Source organism: Mixophyes fleayi, chromosome 5 (genome assembly GCF_038048845.1).
Source record: "Mixophyes fleayi isolate aMixFle1 chromosome 5, aMixFle1.hap1, whole genome shotgun sequence".
Taxonomy (NCBI): domain Eukaryota; kingdom Metazoa; phylum Chordata; class Amphibia; order Anura; family Limnodynastidae; genus Mixophyes; species Mixophyes fleayi.
This window is the reverse complement of record NC_134406.1, coordinates 82,525,428-82,546,400: the sequence shown is the minus strand read 5'-3', so window position 1 is coordinate 82,546,400 and position 20,973 is coordinate 82,525,428. Positions and strand designations below refer to the sequence as shown.

The 20,973-nt window shown below is 40.9% G+C and overlaps 1 protein-coding gene across 5 annotated transcripts in view; it reads right to left on the bottom strand.

The window, feature by feature from the left end:
• Nucleotides 1-15,073: 15,073 nt before the first annotated feature.
• ULK4 (unc-51 like kinase 4) overlaps nt 15,074-20,973 on the bottom strand; it is a 572,842-nt gene continuing 566,942 nt past the window's right edge. For all 5 annotated transcript variants that reach the window (XM_075212480.1, XM_075212479.1, XM_075212478.1 and 2 more), the window contains one exon: nt 15,074-15,573. In XM_075212480.1, the coding sequence (XP_075068581.1) occupies nt 15,507-15,573 (67 nt within the window). In that variant the 3' untranslated portion in view covers nt 15,074-15,506. The remainder of the gene's footprint in view (nt 15,574-20,973) is intronic.

Here is a 20,973-nt window from a genome sequence, read left to right as displayed (position 1 = left end):
TTTCTGGTTGGAGGAACAATACCAATGGATTTTGGAAGTGACTCGTACATCAAGAATGCACAAGAATAGTTCACAAGCTGGAACTTATCAAAACACTAGCCTTGCTTGTTTAAATGACCTTTTTTATTTTTTATCTCTGTAATGGTACTGACCTAGCTTGCTTTTTCTTAGTATTTAGATTATTTTCCTTTCTGCGGTAATATTTTAAGTCTCTGTAGTGTTCAGTTAGTGCATATTGCTGAAGCAGTTTCTAATTTTTAAGGATCAAGTAAGTGTAGAACACTAATTCATAATCACTCTAATTGTATCCTGAATAAAGTGGAACATTGTGTAGCCTTTTTGTATAAAAACATAGACAAATAGAAATGGTCCAAATAGTTTTCTTTTAATATGCTTAAAATAAGCAAGTGGATCGATTTTTGATCAAAGCTTTTATCTGGGTTATGTCTGGTAGGGGCCAGGAAGAACTTATTTGGAACCTGTATTGGACAGTTTACCAGTTGCCTTTTATCCCAAAGTTATGTACTCTGAGGCCACAGATGCTTAATGAAAATCAGATCATGAAATGGCTCAGAAGAATTAAAGTGGACTTTTAATGCATTCTGCTGTGTCAAATTATTTTAAGCAAGTCCATGTGCAATGGGTTTCTGTGGTCTTAAGGAACGAACCTAAATGTTTGTAAATGGAATGAACAAAGTAAAGTTATTTTTTAAATTCAGATGTGTGCAGTTTGAACAAGTGTCATTTCTCCATATTGCTGAGCACTTCATTTTATGCTCTTAAGTGGTAATGCATATTTGGTTTTAACTTTGCTTGTCCATGTTACAATGTTTTCTGTAGACTTCATGTTTTTGACACAAACAGTACTAGGACACTTGAAAGTTAAGTTTTTCAAATGAGTACATTTATGAATTGCCTCTTGCTTTTGGCATTGAGGTCTGAGTGAAGATTGAAATTACATCCTACCTAAATACTTTAAGAAGCTTGGGTCTTAAGTGTTTTTAATCTACCTGGAAGAATTTATGTAGTATAATGGAGTGAATTCTTAGTGGACACTACTGTTACTTTGCAATACAGCTGATGTACTATATTATTGGGCATTACTACTTCTAATGTGTTAATGCCCAGTAACATGTCACCAGTAAGGATTCCTGTTCTAACCTTGTCACCTGTAGACATAAGGTGCATCATCTCCAAATGCAGCTTGCTTTACAGTGCTCACTGTTCCATGTAAGGCTTGTTGGGAGGGATGTAACTGGTATATGCTCCAAACTTCTGCTGATGCTATGATCTCCCTTCACCACCCATACATACCTCTGTTTGATACAAGGGGTAGGGTAATATTTTTTTGGGCATAAGCACTTGTTTTGTAAACCATTTGTTTTGACTTGTGCTTGTGTTTCAGCAAGGGTACTATATTCTTGAATGTATAACCTGGATTGTATGATCCTTTTGGCAACACAAAAAGCTGTTCAGCTTAAGTATGGAACACAGAGTTGATTGTATTTTGCAGCTAGCATTAGCTGTTGTTGGAACTACTCAGATATGTACCCAAGTGCTTTAAATGAAGCAAAGGGACTTGCTTTCTCAGATATACAAAAGTCCCTTTGCCTCCCAGTTAAAGCACTTGGAACCATTTTGAAATATTATTGAGTCTGCACTAACACAGGACAGAAGGATTTAGCAGGGAAGAAAAACTTGCCTATAGCTGCAATATCTGGAAATTTTATTCCATATTAGATTAACATACCAAGTTATTGAGATGTAACCATTCTTTCAAAAAACACTTTCCATACCACTGGTTTCTGAACAGTTGTATAGATTGCATGGTGTAAACCCAGTGTTTCTAGAATATAACATTTTTCTTTTAAATCTTTATTTAAAACATGAACAAAAGTGTATTAAACTTTAAATCTGCCTCTCTATGGATCATACACATGGCTTATAAATAAGCTCTGTTCTACATGTAAGAGCCAGTTCTGCAGTCTTCATAGTAATGGCAGCTTCATATGGGATTCAGTTAGGCACCAAACAAATGTTGTACTTTAACACATAGGACAGTTAATGAATCCTAGCTAACACATATTTTCAAGCCCATAGGAGCAGTTCCAGTGGCAGATGTCAACATCATTTGTAAAATATAATATAGAAACCTTTTATGGTGTTTGTCCAAGTAATACAGTTAAATATCAAATATGCTACAGGGAAACTATACTACATCTACTGTTCATGCATCACACATACTGCACAGTGGTGGATTTAAACACCTTCCTCCTCACTCCAAGACAAATACAGGAATGTAAAAGTTTAATTAGTTGTGTAATTCCTTTTTATGGCAAAAGTCCTTTCTCTGATGGATAGAACCTCTTCCATTATTAACCTGTTAAGACAGACTGTCTGTAAAACATACTCCCACATATTGAGTATCACTTTTGCTTATTGTCCATCTCTTACAATGTAGGGTTGCTTTACTATTTTTGTTTTCTAGTTTCTACCTTGGATTGGTGTTCAATAGACTGACACAATTATAAACAAAACTTTTTCACTTATGTATTATGGAGCAGTTAATAGTTGAATTGTAGGGGCTTGGTTTTACTGTAAGATCTTATTTTTTTTGTGTGAGAGGAATCAAATGCACTGCCTGGCATATTGTAGAATCCTTAGTGAGAAAAGACACTTAAACCTTGTGATGGCCATATTCCACTGTAATTGATAATGGTCCTATGTTTGGGATCTAATGTATTTCACAATGTGATCCTTAGTACACAGGAAACCATGTACCTATAGATTCTAATCTGTGTGGTATAGCAAAAAGTACACTGTACAACAGACCAATGAAGTATTTTGGTTAACCATCTATCACTATGCTCACCTTCTGCCTGATACCCATTCATTATTATACCTCAAGTTGGCAACCTCTAAAATCAGTATTTATGCTTCAGCTGTTGAACTCTAGTCTTCAAATGCCATAATGTAAACACTTGGCATTGCTTTCATAGCGGCACCTCTTCTATTTAGCCTAAAGCGATGAGCTTGTAATGAAGGACATGTTTGTCTGCTATAGTGTGATTATAACTTGTACTGATCGTGTGGTTTGGTCAGAACTATATAAGTAAAGTTCTCCTTTTGTTCCATTTCTGCACGGTGAGGCACATTCTGTCTGGGAGGGTAAAAATCGGATGCCAATGAATGTTTTACATTTAATTTTTCCCAATACAACTTGTTGTAATGGCAGTGTATATTGAAAGAGAAATGGGTCATGGCACCAGCTGGTTTGCGTGGAGATAGCCTTATGTACCCAATTGGCACACCAGTACCTCTTAATGGGTACAAATGGCCTAGGAAAGAATATTGATAACAGCAAAATTTACATTTATTGTAAAACCTAACGGCATTGGCAGGGTTAGTGAACAAGTACCAAGGGCTTTGTTTACATAATGCTAAATGTAGCATTAGTGAAACAAAGCCTACCTGATGCTGGAATATATTACCCAGAGACAGAACATTAGTAAAAGTGATTTTAATAGGACAAAAAGTCACTGATTATTAAATAAAAGTTGTGATAAACTGATCTAGTAATAAATATAAATGCAAAATGGTGTTTGTTTTTAATTGTTCTTTTAAAAAGAAATAATGCACAGATATAGAACTACTTATGTACTTTCATGTAATTGGCCACCTGTGGCATACTAGAATATATGAACTCTTATCTGTACAGACCCCCTACCCCCCTAAACTTTCTTCCTAGCTGAAACCCAGTTCATTACCATACCACCACACCTCCTTTAGTGAGGTTGCCAATCTGTTTTACAACCAATTTATTGCCCAAGAACAGTTTTAATAATGGGTTTTAAAAATATAATTCTTCTGGAAAATAACAAACACTAAGCATGGTATGATGGACCGGATTTACCCTAGGGAGCATCTATATAATCAAGACATGTCACTTTTAATGGCAACACATTTTATACTGAGGTTATAGAAAGTATTGCTTTGATCCAGTACATTGCCCATAAATATTCTACATTGACATTGGTGGAACCTAAATAAACAATTTTAACCAATCTTTTCCTTGAAACATTTAACTGGGAAATACAAAAATATTTATCTTCTGTGGGTTTTCACTTGTTTGGTTACAGTGATTTGCTGAAATATTTTGTCTTGAGAGTATATTTAGCATCTAAAATGGATAATGACAGCGTTCACATAATTTCATAAATATCCAGGTTAAGCTGTAATCATGTCAGTATTTGATGAGCATGTAATTGTTTGGAGGGAATAATGCCCATAGGGCTTGCATGTTTTCTCTACCTAACAGTCTATGCACACAATTCACACAGCATAAGGTTTCCTTATGACTGGACAGACTAGTCTGAAGTCACTATGACATTTGTTTTTTTTGTTGGGTAAAATATGGGGCTTGAACTTGATGGGCTGTGTATTTTTTTTCAACCTAAATATGTAACTTTATAATGCTAAACATACTGTTAATCCAACACCATTGTCAGATGACCAGATTTCTTCCCAGTTTGGCCACATATATGGCATGGCAGAAACTATGTTTTGAAGAAGACTCCTTTTGGCTTGAGTGTAGGATAATCTTCCTACTGCACTAATGGCTGCATTGAATAAAAGTGAGCCAATGAGTTAACCTTAGAGGTGAACAAGCAATTAGCTTATTACTTTCAACTTCTGTAAACCAGTGTTTCCCAACCCTAGTTCTCAAGTAACCCTAACATTGCAGGTTTTTCATATCTTCTTGCTGGAGAACAGCTGTAATCATTAGACTGACACATTTTGAAAGATCCACATGTGGTATATAACTAGTCACCTGGAAAAGCTGCACTGTTAGGGGTACTTTAGGACTAGGGTTGGGAAACTGCTGTAAACAAGAAGTAGTTGTATTATCAGTAATTAACACTAATTTCTGGCTACAAACACTGGACTAAACATTACCATGATCTTTTGTCAGGTCCTTATGGTCTATACAGGTAACTTCAGTCAGAAGTGATTCAGTCGCTTGTCCCGTGACCCGAATAGCTGCATATCCAGTTTGGTTAGGTGGATGCTAGCAGTCTCCTAGTAACCAGCAGTCAGAGCTATGCTAATTGTGTGAGTGATTTCTCTATGCGATATGTAACGTTTGCCAGGAAGACATTTGCAGATACAATGTGGACCTGTTTTAACCAGTGATTACAAATCAAAATAATCTAACTTTGTATTGCTATAACATTTATTGCAATTTTACTCTTAAGGAGAATATGTCCTGATATCAATATAAAACCTTTAAACCAGAATGACATTGTGACAGGATGGACCCCTATGCCACCCTGTCTGTTGTCACTGGGGTCCAACTGGGTTGACTTTGCCACCATCCCCTTTATCTCAATTCTGTCCTTCCTGTCACAACAGGAGGAGCCTGCTGCCACCACTAGGCTCTTACACTGGCCCCTAGAACCACTTCCTTCTGGGTCACTCACTGCTAGGGTATGCCCTTGCTGGTACACCTGACCTCTTTCCTTCAGATCTGGCTTGCTGTAGAAGGTTTCACCCTGGCTTATCACAAAGGATTATGATCAGTTACCACAGTAACATGTCGGCCATAAAAATAAGGCTGATGTTTTTTTAATGGCCAAACATTCCTTCTCAATTGTGGCACAACACACCTCTGGCTCCAGCAGTTTTCTGCTCAAATAGGCCACAGGATGCTCCTGCTCACCTGGCTAAGTACCGATCACTGTCCTTAATGTGACCTCAGTTTGCACACTAACGTCCTTGTCATAACTGGGCGCCAACAGCACTGCATCACAAACCAGGGTTTCCTTTAATGACTGAAATGTCAGCATTCACTACTGTTGGGAGTTTTTTTTTCTTAGAGCAGTCTGGGGCTTTGCTACAGTACTAAAGTCTGGGAAGAAACATCTGTGGTCCCTAAGCAGGCCAGTACTTGGCTTTGGGTCGTGGGCCAGGGCCAGTCTTATAGTACCTCTACCTTACATAGTTCTGGCTTAACCCTACCTCCCCCACATGATGACCCAGGTACTGTACTGCTGATATCCCCATTTGACACTTGTCTGCTCTGATGGTCAGAAGTTTCCACTGAATATTCTCCCATCACTCGCCCCACATGTTTCAAATGTCCCTCATGATTTATTGAAAATGGCAATGTCATCCAAGTAAGCCTGAGCAAAGCCTTTGCACCCTTCCAGCAGGTAATAATAACCGTTCAACCAGTGGTAGTCTATGCAAAATCGCATTGTCTTGTCCTTGGGATCCAATACAATGGAGAATGCTCATGGACTATGCGATGGCTGGAAATATTTTTTATTTAAATCTTGCAAACTTATATAGGCAATCTGAACAGAGTGCGGCGCCCAAAGCCTAAATATATATATTAGGGGAAATTGCCCCATAAAAGTCTAGGTTAGGTCCATAATAAATCAATAAAAAAACATGAAACAAGGGGTGCATACACCAAATAAACAACAGAAATCATATCATAACATGTCGAACCTATACAAAACCCATATACCAAAAATATACAACTTAAGCAAAGAAGAAGTAATTAAGACTTAAACATATGCAAAGCCATATTTGAAAACCACATATGTCTTTAGAAAATCTACTGGCAGTGAAGGACAGACCGCCATAGAAAGAGGTATGCTGGACTTTGGCCCCATTACAGAGGCCTCAGACCCCGCCAAAGCCTGAACCAATTTGCATTGGTCATTCGGCGCCTTTCCATATCCCTTAACTTCTACACCTCGTGGAGAATATCACCCACTACCACTTCACAGGAAAGGACCTTTTGTCTGATGGAAACCTGACACCTAGTGTTCCAAGTGAAGTATCTAATAACTAAACTAAAAAAAATGGTGCCAAAAAGTCCCGCCACCTATCCTTGAATGCTCCATAGACCCATTTAGGGTAACTTAGCCACGAAAAGCAGGGAGTGCCCAAGGACCTAGAAACTCACCTGTAAATTTCTATGTCAAAGGGGCACTCAAGCAAGAAGTGGTCCATGGTCTCTTTCCCCTGACACTCCTCCCATGGACCGGCACTTCTATACCTTAGGTTCCCTCTCACATAGAGTCTCCCATGGAAAGAGTCAGGCAATGTCCCAAAATTTCAGAGGAACTCTCCCGGAATTGACCAAGGAAAGACCCTCCGAACACACATCACCTGGGCAGTTCCTCAGTGACAGCTGAACCCAGAAGTGAGAGTGCAGGATTCTCTCCCAACTCCCGTCTAGAGGAGTTCCTGACTTTCCCTGTCTCCTGGCCCCAACGCCTTCTCACTTTCAATCCCAGAGACGCATGGGCCGGGAGGTATCCATGTCGGACCCGGAAGCTCCTTACTCTGTCACCTTCCATCCAAACAAGGAAGGGTTGCACCCAAATCCTGAAGCCACCTACCCATTGAGGAGTCTCAAGAAAGAGACTATTAAGATGCAACTTTAATTAAAAAACATTTTTTATATAGAAAGAACAGCACTAGGTTAACCATACCCAGGCCACCATGCCTCCTCAATCTGTAGGTCACAGTTCGCTTGATCGGGTTCAGCCTATTCCCCCAAAGCAAAAGGAAGAAAACTGCATAAGCCCTAGACCATAAAGACTGTGGCAAAAGGCACATGTAGCTAATATACAGAAACTATGGGATCAGGTAGGTCTTCACAAGGTCTACTCTTTCACTAAGAGAAATCTTCCACTTCCTCCAACTCTCCACTTTCTGAAAAGCTTCCTCCAATTTTATCTTTCAATTTTGCCCGGCATAATCGCCAGGTCCAAATTGCATTCCTAAAATTTTGATCTTGCTACTGACCTGGGGAAGGCTGTCCGGAAGGTCAAACAGACAAGCTTCCTCCCCCATCCAGAAAACGTCTCTCTTTCCTGGTTTACTTTTGAGCCACTGGCCTCGGAGTACCTGCAGACCAGCATTGATACTTCCATTGCTTCTGCAGAACTCGACAAGATGACAGTGACATGGTCCGTGGAGGCCACCACCTTCAAAGGACACTCCGGACCCAATAGCACCCCTCCTATCAAGCCGCCTTCGAATGAAAGGATCTATTTCAAACACATACAAGAGGGGGCTCAGGTGGCAACCTGCTTTATTCCAGAGCTGACCACACCCAACCATTCACAAGAGGGAAGCTCTCGGCCGGTTTGTAAATAGTATGAAGCCAATTCACCACCCCTCATACCTCAAAAGTAGAGCCCATAGGTACTCATGATCCACCCTGTCAAAAGCCTTTGACTGATCAAGAGCTAAAATATACTTTCCCCACTTCTCAGCCCGACACCGCTCAATGGCTTTCCAGACTCCAGGACAGCACTGAAGGTAATACAGCCCTTCATAGTGCAATGCTGTGAGGGGGAAAGCATTTGACCGTAAATCTGCATCAGTCTATTAAAAAGCACCTTTGCCAAGATCTTTCTGTTGGTATTGTGAAGGGCTATGAGGCGCCTATTCTCAATACGCGACTGATCCTTCCCTTTGAACAACAAAAAAAGGGTAGAAACCCTCATGGAGGGAGGTAATAAACCTTTTTCTAGGCTCTCATTAAAGAACTCCATGAGGCGTGGAGCCAGAATGTCCACAAAGATCTTAAAGAACTCAGAGGTTAATCAATCCGAGCCTGGAGATTTCTTTTTAGACAACTCGTCTATGGCCATTCTTACTTCATCCACCATTATCTCGCTGCCCAAAGACTCAAGCGAACTGCTCAGATCCTCAAGACAAGGTGTTTCCGTCAGAAACTGGTCCATCTCTCTGTCTAGTGATTTCTCCGACAAGAGATCAGAGTAGAAAGACTGTACAACACGAATGATGCCCTCCTTATTCTCTCTGAGAACACCCTCAGCCCCTCACCTCTTTCATATCTACCGACTTCCTACAGTTCAAGCAAGGGTCGGGAGAGTGGCACTTCCCATAATCCCTCTCCAGAACCAAGGAAGCATACCGGTCATATTGTACCTCTCTCTGAGCCCTCGGGAGATTTCACCACCACCCTGTTCAGAGATCAAGAATCCAAGTTTCCTTCTTAATGCTGAATAGGTATTTTCTCTTAACAAGTTGTTATTAGCTACCATGTCACGGAAGAAACCTCTAGATCTCTTTTTAAATACCTCCCACCACTCTGACCTACTCCATCCTGCCTCCAAAATTGTCTCTTGGGATTCAAAGAAGTCCCTAAAGGATTGTCTTACCACCTCCTCCTCTAGGAGCTTAGAGTTTAGGCGCCAAAGGCTTTCTGAAAAGTCTCTGAAGCATTCAGGGATACACTAACATAAACATGGTCAGAGAACTCTACTGGCTTTAGCTCTGGAACCAAAGTTTTCGAGCTCTCAACAAAAAACCTGTCCATCTTAGACCTCCAGCTACCTCTATAATAAGTGAAACCCGTGTGGTATGGAAAATGTCGAACTTGTACATCCACCAGACCTGCCTGCTTCGCCATACTAACTAGAAAAATGGAATCATAGCCCATAGAAGTTCTTGAACCTTTCCTGTCTTTGGTCCCAATAATAAAAGTCACCACCAAAGACTTTCTGCCAGGCTGAAAAAAAGATATGGCTTTATCTCCCTGAAAAAACACTTCCCTTCCCATCCCCGCCCTCCGAAGTTACGAATGCCCGTAGCACTTTTTTCAGAGTGCCATTGAACCACTTCGGACAGTACGTTAATCTGGGGAAGGTATTGGAAAGTACAGACTTGCTGCACTATACACTTTGCCCAGAGACACTGGACTTGTTCACTCATGAACTGTTTTCCTTGATCAGTTAGGATCTCATTAGGGAACCCTACTCTGCTAAATACTCCTAGTAGCGCATCCGCTACCTTTTCCACAGTTATGGAGGACAGAGCTACAGTCTCTGGATACCGGGTAGCGTAGTCCACCGTGGTGCGGATGTACTTCTTCCCTGATCTACTGGGCACAGGCAGGGGACCTACTATGTCCACAGCCACTCGCTTAAAAGGTTCCTAAACTATTGGCAAGGACCTGAGGGGTGCACGAGCACTGGGGCGCCCAAGACAATGACACACATTACAGGACTTACAGTAGGCCCGGGCGTCATCCGACATTCCAGACCTCAAAAAGTTCTGTGTTAGGCACTTCAGTGTTCGGTCTCTTCCCTAGTGTCCCGCCATATGGATTTTGTGGGCAACTGACATCAGTTGCGCATGAAAGCTCCGTGGTATCACCAGTTGAACTTGTTTCCGGACTGGTCTATCCCCATCTATCTTCCTACCTACACTGTACAACAACCCTTCAAGCCACATCACACTCCCCACCTCCATCACTGGAAGGCTGGCGCCTCATGCCTTCCTGAGGGATCAGAGAGCGGAGCTGCCCTCAACTCTTCTCTGTGACCATCTAAGTCAGGACCCTCTGCAGGGGGGGTCTATGTTTGGGTGACTAGGGTCAGTCAAAGTGGGGTCACCCCCACAAGATCAGGTTGGCAGGAGGCAAAATCCTTCGCGTTACTAGGGGACGTTGTTTTTCCAGAGACAAAGAGCTGGCTGTTTCCTGAAGAAATAACAGATGGAGTATATTCCTCTGGGCTGAGTGAAGCTTCGGTTGCTGGTGATGGCTGTTGTCAGCAGCTGTGTTTTTTTTCCCTCTGGGCTGGTTTGTGCAGGTGTATATCCTGAAGACTAGTCGGGCAAGCTTGGCCCTGGGAGTCGCAATCTGTATCCTGCAGCTCCTGTCTGCCAGGTACTTTGTTAGACATATATATATATATATATATATATATATATATATATATATATAAAGAATATATTTGTATCCTGCCTATAGTACAGCTATCCACCAAAGGGGCCACTATGGTACTTAGACTGCTCTTACCTGCCAGAGCTGATTCATTATTGCTGTAAGCTTAAACACCTGACTCTGGCCTATATAAGCCTGCCTGTCCCAAGCAACCTTTGCCAGATCATCTGTTGCATTTAACTGTGTTGCAGTTCCTGTTCCCTGGCTCCAATTATTGCTACCTGTTCTCTGAATATCCAGCACATCTATTTGCAGATCATCACAGCCACTGTGACTACTCCATTATCCTGTGGTAACGCTCTGCATATTATTGCTACCTGTTCTCTGAATCTTCAGTGCCTTGCTTCGCAGACCTTCACACCTTGTGCGCCATCTCCACTACTTCATGGTAAAGTCCTGCGGACCATCGCATTCTACATCCACAGTGTTCTTTAACTATTTCTGCCATACTCTACCGTACTGCAGACTGAAACCTGTGTAATCAGTGTTAATAAAAAAACCACTTAATTTCACTATGCTCTCTCTGGTTTTTATTGGGAATCCTGACATCGGGTAATGGAGTTGAGAAATTCGGTTGGGAGGCCATCCATAATGGCAACATCTCAACTCCTGGCCATCTCCACAGTCCACATACACCCTTGTGACAGGCACTTCTTTCTCCAGTTAAGCAAGTCAGTCGGGCCCCTGGTCTCGGATTAGGGGCACAAGTCTAGGGACTTGGGGCTGTGGGACAGTCCACCCTGAAGTGACCAGTCTTCCCTAGGCTACTTCCTCTCCAGCCTGGGCTCCGATGGTCTCTGTTAACTCCCAGGGACAGTGCGGGGGAAACCTGAAGGGTTAGGTATTTGCTTTTTTGGCAGAGTAGAAGAGAGGTGTCCCCCTGATTGTACAGTCCTTTGGTGTTGGCTGTTAACCTAGCGCTTCTGCCAGTGTAGCCTCACTGCTACATACTGATCCACCAACTGGGCGGCTGCTTCCAGGGTGCCTGGCTCCTGTCAAGCACCCACTCTTCCACCTCCGGTGCGCACCAGTGGTGACATTGTTCTCGGCACATCAGGTCTATTACCTCCTTCACGGTTTGGGCACCTCCACTGCGCACCCACCTCCTGGCAGACTCCTACAGAAGGTTGGCAAACTCCTCATTGGTGATGTGGAGGTTCTTGGTAGGGTCCTGGGACTTCAGACGATAGGTCTCTGGGGTAATAGTGAGGGCAACACAGTGGCTAAGTGGTTAGTACTTCTGCCTTACAGCACTGGGGTCATGAGTTAAATTCCCGACCATGGCCTTATTTGTGAGGAGTTTGTTCTCCCCGTGTTTGTGTGGGTTTCCTACAGGTGCTCCGGTTTCCTCCCACACTCCAAAAACATACTGGTAGATTAACTGACTGCTAACAAATTGACCCTAGTCTGTCTGTGTCTCTCCATGTGTGTGGGTCTGTCTCTGTGTGTTGGGGAATTTAGACTGTAAGCCCCAATGGGGCATGGACTGATGTGAGCGAGTTCTCTGTACAGCACTGCGGAATTAGTGGCGCTATATAATCATAGTCCGCACAGTCCTCCAAGGGTGCTCCACGGTAGGCCTCCACTGCGTGTCGTTGTAGTGTGGGCACAAAATGCTTGAACCATTCCTCTCTGGCAACAGCCTGTAGTCTGCAGGTCCTTTCAACACAGTCCTCAAACTTAGGGCACAGTAAATATGACAGTCCTGATTCCCTAGGGGGCGCCTCCCCCCTAGGCTCTATGGCTGGCTCCCTTCCCTTCTGGAGCCATGCCTCGATGACCTGTGTCTGCTCAGCTTCCCTTGCCTTTTCTCCTAAGGCCAACAGCTGGATCTTTAGCCCGTCTGCCCTACATCATAGACAGAGGGGCTGGTTGTGTGAGTACAGTCTGTTGAGAAGAGGTTGGTGCTGTCTGGGGGTCTGGTTCACCTAGCTCCCGGTCAACTGGGCCACTGCCTTGGTCATTGCCATCAGTTTTCTCTGCCTGAGTACCATGCTGTTGTTGCCATTCCCTCAACCTCTCTCTCATCTCCCTGTTTGGCGAATGGCTGATGTCAATGCCCTTGCCACATTTGTGTAATCAGACATCCTGTGCGTTCTTCTGGCTGCAGTTATTCCTCTCCTGAATAACTCGGCTCTCCTGACTGGTGCATGAAAAGCCGCCTGGGGTTATCCCACCGCTTGCCACCAGATATCTGTGAAAGGATGAACCTCCTAAGCCACCCTGTTGTTTCTGGGGACCTACTGGGCTTACTTTGCCACTATCCCCTTTCTTTATCCCAAATCCGCCCCTCCTGTCGCAATAGGAGGAGTATGCTGCCACCACTAGGCTCCAACACCAGCACCTGGAACTACTTCATTTGGGTAACTCTCGCTGCTAGGCTACCCCCTTGCTGCTACACCTAGGCTGGTATGAATGACCTCTTGCCTTCAGATCAGGGTTGCTGTGGATAGTTCCCTCCTGGCCAGAGCTGCAGGTAGTGGGCAAAATGTTGGTACTGGAATGTTGGGTCCACCTCAGAACAACAGGAGAACGGATTAGATTTGGGTCTAATCAGTAGGTCACAGGAATTTACAGCAGGGTAATTAGTCGTCACAGCAGGTTCTTGAAGCAAAATTATGTTTAATTAGCTCCAGTGTCCTAATAACGACAGGTACATTCATTAGTTGAAGGTACTAGTGACATCCAGAAAGGTACAGATGGTATGAACATTACATGCTCAAACAGCCCACTTTTTGTACAGTTCTGACATAACTCCTGGCAGGGGATAACGCCTCCCCCTGATCCCCTCTGGCCCCCACGTCTGAGTTATTTTTAGTATCAGGATACAATATGTTTTCCCAAACATGAATTTACATGCAATGTAAAGTTAACAATATTTACACTACTCTGTTATATACTTAAACTTGCTACTTGCATTATCTGAGATGCAGCCACACCAGACAGGAAGGCAGTGGCCCCCTGTTATGTATACAGGCTAAACAAACTTGTTGATCACTAAGTGATGAACAGGGCTACCATGAGTTTACCTGTCGCTAGACAGTTTCAAAAACACATTCCCTCGATTCTATTGCCAACTTGTGAATTCCCAATGAAAACTTCAATCAAGACATTTCCATACTAAAGACATCCCAATGTAACACAATAAGTGTATTTACAATTATATACACTGGTGCCTGCACCACTAATTGAAACACATTTCTACAATAAATTATTTCTACATGATCAAGCCCCAAATAAGTTATTTATAAGTGATCCAGCCACAGACATAATCACAGATGTTTGCCTTTTAATATAAGTTTTTGCATGTGTAAATTAAATTTTGATAGTGATGTGTTAATTACCTCCAGATGAAGAGCATGTAAAATAAGTATTGCATGTACATAAACATTCAGGGCCTGATTCATCAAGGAATGCAAAACAAATGTATTGTGCTTTTTTAAAAAAGCATATATAATGAGCATATGCATGTCCTTATTCAACAAGGAGCGGATCTGAAAATACGTCTGTTGATGAATACGGGTCTAGGTCCACTCTGCTCTAACAGACAAAACACTGCAGGATATATTCAATACATATGTGAAATATAAAGTCCCAAAAGAATGCACAGAAGAAAAACAAAACTATCAAATTAATGTCACCGGTAATAATAAAGTCAATGACAAAACATAAATTTTTTTTAAAAAAAAGGATGTTTTTTGCCATAAAGTTTTTTTTATGATGATGTTATAAATGTTTACTGTACATAAAATGTATTTTTACAGTTGCTCCTGATTGGAAACACATGTTCTAGCATGTTTACACAGCCGTCATCAAAAGTAATCGGCACTTACACCAAACCTGTAGTTTGTGCAAGTGATACGACAGAAAAACACTAACCTTAGACATGCCCAAAGATGTAATCAGACTTGCGTGTGCTCGAGCTTGGCACCCTTACTGTGAATTGACTACGTCCATACACCCAATTCCTTCCCAATTCTGCCCCTGAAATCGTAGGCTATAGTAAGGCTCCTTTGCGCTTGAAGATGAATTGGATGTTTTTGTATTCTCTGGTGTATGGTTCATTTCTGTGCATGCACAGTCTGCTTTTATGCAAAATATGGCATGTATCAGCATTTACGTGCCTTAATGAATCAGGCCCTTAATGAGAATATGTATTAGAAAATGTAACAATACTAGATGGCAAAAAAAAGAAACGGGGTTGTGCACTACAAGTGTAATATCTAGGGCGAAGAAGAAAATATGTATTCATAACAGCACCCTAATAAATATATATGATCAATACTCAAGTTTATTGAAATGTACAAAAACATCAATAAAAGAAAACATCAGTAGACACATCAGTTATATATATAAATTATTATATATATCCACACTGCCTAACCTAGACTGATGGGGGCTTAATATATCTACTTCAAATAAATCTGCTCACAATCTCAAATATAAACAAAATATAAAGAAATCACAATATGTCTGAGTCAAGTTAGCACTCCAGGAGTTATGGTAAAAAGAAGAGTTAAAAAAAGCACGCATTTGCTCTGAGACATGTTTATACAAAATATACATTTACAATGAATTAAATAGTACATCTGTTTAGTATTTTTTGAATAAGAAAATACCAATTTATACATATTTGGGAACGTGGAAGAATGCTTGTACTAATATGAAGCAGGTTGCCGTTGCAAGTCACCCTGAGCATGGAGCAATCGTGGAATCCTCCAGATCTCTACTGATGTCCAACTATGTTGAGAATCTCTAGTGCCAGGGAAGTCACAGCAGCATCAGCATTTAAGCTAAAACAAATGAAAGTTCAGTATTGATGAGAACCAAATCAACAAGGATATCAATTATGGAGACACAAAACAATTTGCACCCCCATGTATTTGCATACAAATGTATCAGAACAATATTTTTTCCAAGCAAGAGAAACAAAAAGTAAAAATAACCCCTTTGGACTATCCCCACACACACAAATGACAACATAAATTTTCAAGACACGATCATCTCTAACTAAATTGTACACCACTAAATAACTCTCAAGAAGGTTAAAATTTAGGGCTTGTTTATATTTAAGTGCTTTTAATATGCTCTGTCGGTGTAATTTAAAGCATAAACAGCACTTTAACATACAACAATAAATCCCAAAGATAAAATTCACAATATTTTGTAGTAATAATGCTATGTCGAGGAGTGCAGCATGTTCCCATCTTCATGGACTAGTACACATTTTTCCATTCAATTAATTACATCATAGAGACTTTGCACAGGCTTAGATAGACCATTGAAGTTTTCAGGACATCTACCAGCGGGCCCCAAACATCACTTGGCCTTTCTGCATGTATAAATAATATAAGTAATACAAGGGAGAAAGGCTATTATATGGGCAGCACGGTGGCTTAGTGGTTAGCATGTCTGTCTCACAACACTGGGGTCATGAGTTCGATTCCTGACCGTGGCCTTGGAGTTTATATGTTCTCCCTTGTTTGCATTTGTTTCCTCCCACGCTCCAAAAACATACTAGTAGGTTAATTGGCTGCTATCAAATTGACCCTAGTCTATCTGTGTGTGTGTGCGTGTGTTAAGGAATTTAGACTGTAAGCTCCAATGGGGCAGGGACTGATGTGAGTGAGTTCTCTGTACAGCGCTGCAAAATTAGTGCCGCTATATAAATAGCTGATGATGTGGCTGATTATAATTTCAATTAAACTGCTCTCCAAACACCTCTATAATATATTATATTATTTAGAAAATACTTTTGGACAACTTCCATAACATATAGTTTAATAGCCAATTTTGTAAACATACAGAAATTTTGATAGGAAGTATCCCAAAATAGACATGAGGAGTTGTTTGATTTAAGTTCTGCACACAGTAGACAATGATTAACGTTATCTGGTATTGATCATTAAACTATGGTTATCACAACTAAGAAATGAAGTTGCCTTGTTGACAGAAAAACTCTGATATATATATATATATATATATATATATATATATATATATATATATATATTTCTTTCTACCACTGACTGCAATAGTCAAGAGGTATTCTGTAGTCTCCAGAGCTCAGACATCAAAGTGAGATCATTATATGGTCATTGAAGCTAAACAATGCCATTATTCCCCACTCTATGCAGAGAAAAGCTACATATAACACAAGTTATCCTCATTTTCCAATAAGTATATAAAGGACCAATTAATCAATTTATCAAATGTGTTTATTCAATTTATCTCATCCCTGACCACCATGCTGTATCCAGAGATAGCAGAATTAGTTGGGCAGTGCTTAAGTCAATTTGAAGCTCTGCTTTACTATGTCTGCAGCAGAAAACATGGATAAAATCACTGCAACTAACAGATTTAGTGTAGTTGTACAGTGCAAAACTACCATAGCCATTTCCACAGGTCGCTGCTTCATGTTTTCTAGTTTGCCATGGCATCTCCTGAAAGTAAACACTAAGGAGGTAATTTAGTGTTGGACGCATTTGTAGCCAAAACGTACATGTAAAATGTTTGCTGCAAAAATGGCATAATTGAGTTGCACACATCTTAAGATCTCAAAATAGTATGTGAAATGCATCCACATGAAGATACGCTTAAAGCATACCACGATGCAGGTGCATACCAGAGACACCAGTCATCCTCAACCCTGAGGATGACTGGTGTTTTAAGAAGAAAAATAAATTTGCGTTCCTCACACCCTCCAAAAAAAGATAAATACCCCACTGATCTGAGAACGCGAAGTGCGACAGAGAAAAATACTTTAAAAAACAAAAACTCACAAACAATATAAAAAAGTCCTTTATTTTAAATAAGTAATCCCCCAATCCCTTGTTCTCCACTGTATTAAGCTCCCAATTATTTCAGTACAGATTTTGTTCCAGGGTTCAACAATCCGCAACAGATACGTCGTCTAACAGGCTGCTTCCACCTCTAATAATAAATAAATTACTGTAGCGCACCTCTTCCCTCCCCATTCACCTCTCCAGACATAAGGAAACGCAAGTCAGAGACATAAAGAAATCTCAATATGGATGTGCGCATGCAAAGCACATAAATAGGTACTGTGCGCAAAAAATGGATTTTCGTTCAACTGTAAATGAAGTTCTATGTGGGCATCATGACGTGCACAGAGCAGACCATCATAAATGAAATCCAGTGTGTGAGGCAGGTTGTTGAAAATATTTAGAAATACATGGTAAACCAGAGGTTTCCAACCTTTTTAAAGTCGTGACACATTAAAGTATAATATAACAATATTTGTGGCACAAACAGAGATCATGGGGGAAAAAACCCTGCAACATTTGTGTCTTAGTAAATGCCATTCTGTCATCTGCCTTGATGACAACCTTTAATAGTTCTACCCAATAAAAATTGTAATGCCAAAATGTCCCCGATACCAGATTGACCATCACGGTAACCCTATTTTTCGCCATAACAGATTCATGGGTGTATTTATCATTGTTGGCTAATGGGCTGCAGTAACCATCATTCTGTATCGCTGCAGTACATAATGAAGTACAACAGCTATTTATCATGCCTCTCATGTCTTCAGATCACCTACAAAAATTGCCCTCCTCTTCGACAGAGGAAGAGGAGGCTACCGCTGCAGCAATGGTTCTGTCTGTATGATCTGTAATGCACGCGCGCCCATGTTTGTCGGTACATACGCGTTATAGATAATACAGAGAACCATCGCTGCACTCTGTAGTGAGCATTCCCTGGCAATCGTTGGCACATGCACATAAAAAAAAATTCTCTTGGGCAGCCAGGGAGGGATCAATAGAAGCTCCAGCTTCTCTGAATTCTACCCTCTAGAGCGGGGGCTGAAAGGGTCATCAGGTTCCCATTGCCATTCTGAGATGGCGTTAGGTTTTAAGGTCTGGCGGCGAATAACAAATCTTGATAAATTGAGTACTTTCGCAGTTGCCATAGAGGTATATTCGGACTGCGTTAACCTGAAAATAGGTTAAGGCAAGAGAAACCACTGATTCAAATCCCAACTCCAACAAAGTAGTTCCAAAGTAAAGCAGAAAGTATTAAACTTCTAAAACATCTCATCCTTTGGGAGGTGGAGATCCAGGGATATTACTAAAGATGAATGGTCAGATAGCCCCCTACATTTAAATTCCACCTCCAATGCACCAGGGAGCAATTTTGACGAGCAAAAATATGACCCTCTTGGGAAGAATGGGCCTGACACACACACAAACAAACACACACACTTATAGATGACACTAATGGGAGAAAGCCTAGATCCAGAGGCTCAGTGGGAGGGTTTCTTCTCTGATAATCTCTATTTGAATCAACTGCTGATTCAGTGGGATGCATTTCAGGCATATCTACATGGCACTTTGATTAGGAGTGACCCAAATAAACAACAATCTAACAGGAGGTAGACTTAGATGCTAGAACAAGAGTACCTGTTGTTGCTCTCTGAGAGAACTAGAGAGCAATAACTGATTGTGCAAAGGGAATGGACACATTGGGGTAAATGTATCAAGCTGAGAATTTTCCGGTGGGTTTGAAAAGTAGAGATGTTGCCTATAGCAACCAATCAGATTCTGGCTATCATTTTGTAGAATGTACTAAATAAATGATAGCTAGAATCTGATTGGTTTTTCAAACCCGCCGGAAAACTCTCAGCTTGATATATTTACCCCATTATCTTTTAGAAAAATCTAAACATAGATTTATATTTAAGAAGCATGCTCAACATATGGAGGCGGACAGAATGGCAGTTTTTTGGTGTAATTTGCCAAGGAAGAGAAATCTAATACCAATATTCCAGAAATGTTATATATAGCAAGACAAAGGCCAGTGAACATCTAAGATATTGCTAATGTGTTTTACAAGCATTATGAAATTATATGTTTCACAGGCAAATTATTCCAATGAGGAATTATTTTGATACTGTTTCGCTTCCCACATTTTCCAAGGAAAGTAAAGAATTTCTTGACTCTCCACTTATGTTAGATGAAATAGACATAGCAATTACATAATTTCCTAATAGTAAGGCTCTGGGGGTTGATGGGATTCCAATTGAAATTATAAAAAACACAAGTTGTTTTATGTTCTTCATTTCCTTGAAACTTTTAATGACTTAATGATCTCAGGTTCTGACTGAGCCTTTGATTGTGGTGCTTTTGAAGGCAATGAAGGATCCACAACATCCTGACTCATATCACTCGATTTCCCTCCTCCTAGATGTCAGGGTTCTTTCAAAAATCTCGGCAACTCGTTTGAACAGAGTTATTGACTAGGTAACCCAGACCAAACCGGGTTTATGTCTGGAAAATCAACAGCAATTAATCTTAGGAAACTATGCACAATAATACGAATACCACATATTTGGAGTGATTGGTTTCCCTCAATTCCGCCAAGGCACTTGATTCTGTGGAATGCCCATTTAGTTGTAAGGGACTAAAAAGATTTGGTGTAAGCCCAATTTTTATACCCTGGATTAAGCTGTTGTATTCTAACCATGCAGCTCGGTTTTGTATAAATGACTACGTATTTTCTCCATTTGCCTTTGGTAGGGGTAATCGGCAGATATGCTTCCTCTCACCTCATTTGTTTGCAATGGCCATTGAACTGCTTGCCTGAATAATTAGAAATCACCCTGCCATCCATGGTCTTGAGTTGGGGCAGAGACGATTACACTGTATGCAGAGGATATAGATTCCTTGCTCCATGTAGTCGATGGATTTAATTCATTTTCAGGGCTTAAATTCAATTGGTATAAGTCCAATGTTTATCCTTGAAGAATTCTGGAACAGCAGAAACTTCTAGAGAGTTACCCCTTCAATGGACATTATGTTAATATACCTCTGTATATGCGTTACGAATAATAGTTTGCAGTACATACAACTTAATGTTCAACCACAAATTTATTATCTGAAGGATAGATTTAATTTCTGGAAAAGACTCCAACTGCCAGTGTCAGGTAGAATAAGCCTCTTTAAAATAATAGTCCGAACCATTATACTACCAGTTCGGTCTGGCGGATAAGAGACCTAGGATTAGATTAAAAATACTTACAAGAACAGAAGTCGGGTTCCTTAGCACTCCCTAATTTTAAGATATATTATTATGCTACAATATTGCTGCATATGAAGCAATGGGTTTTGGAGGGCTCTACACTATTGTGGTCAAACAGGAAAGGTATGGCCATTCTTCATTACAGGCTTTAC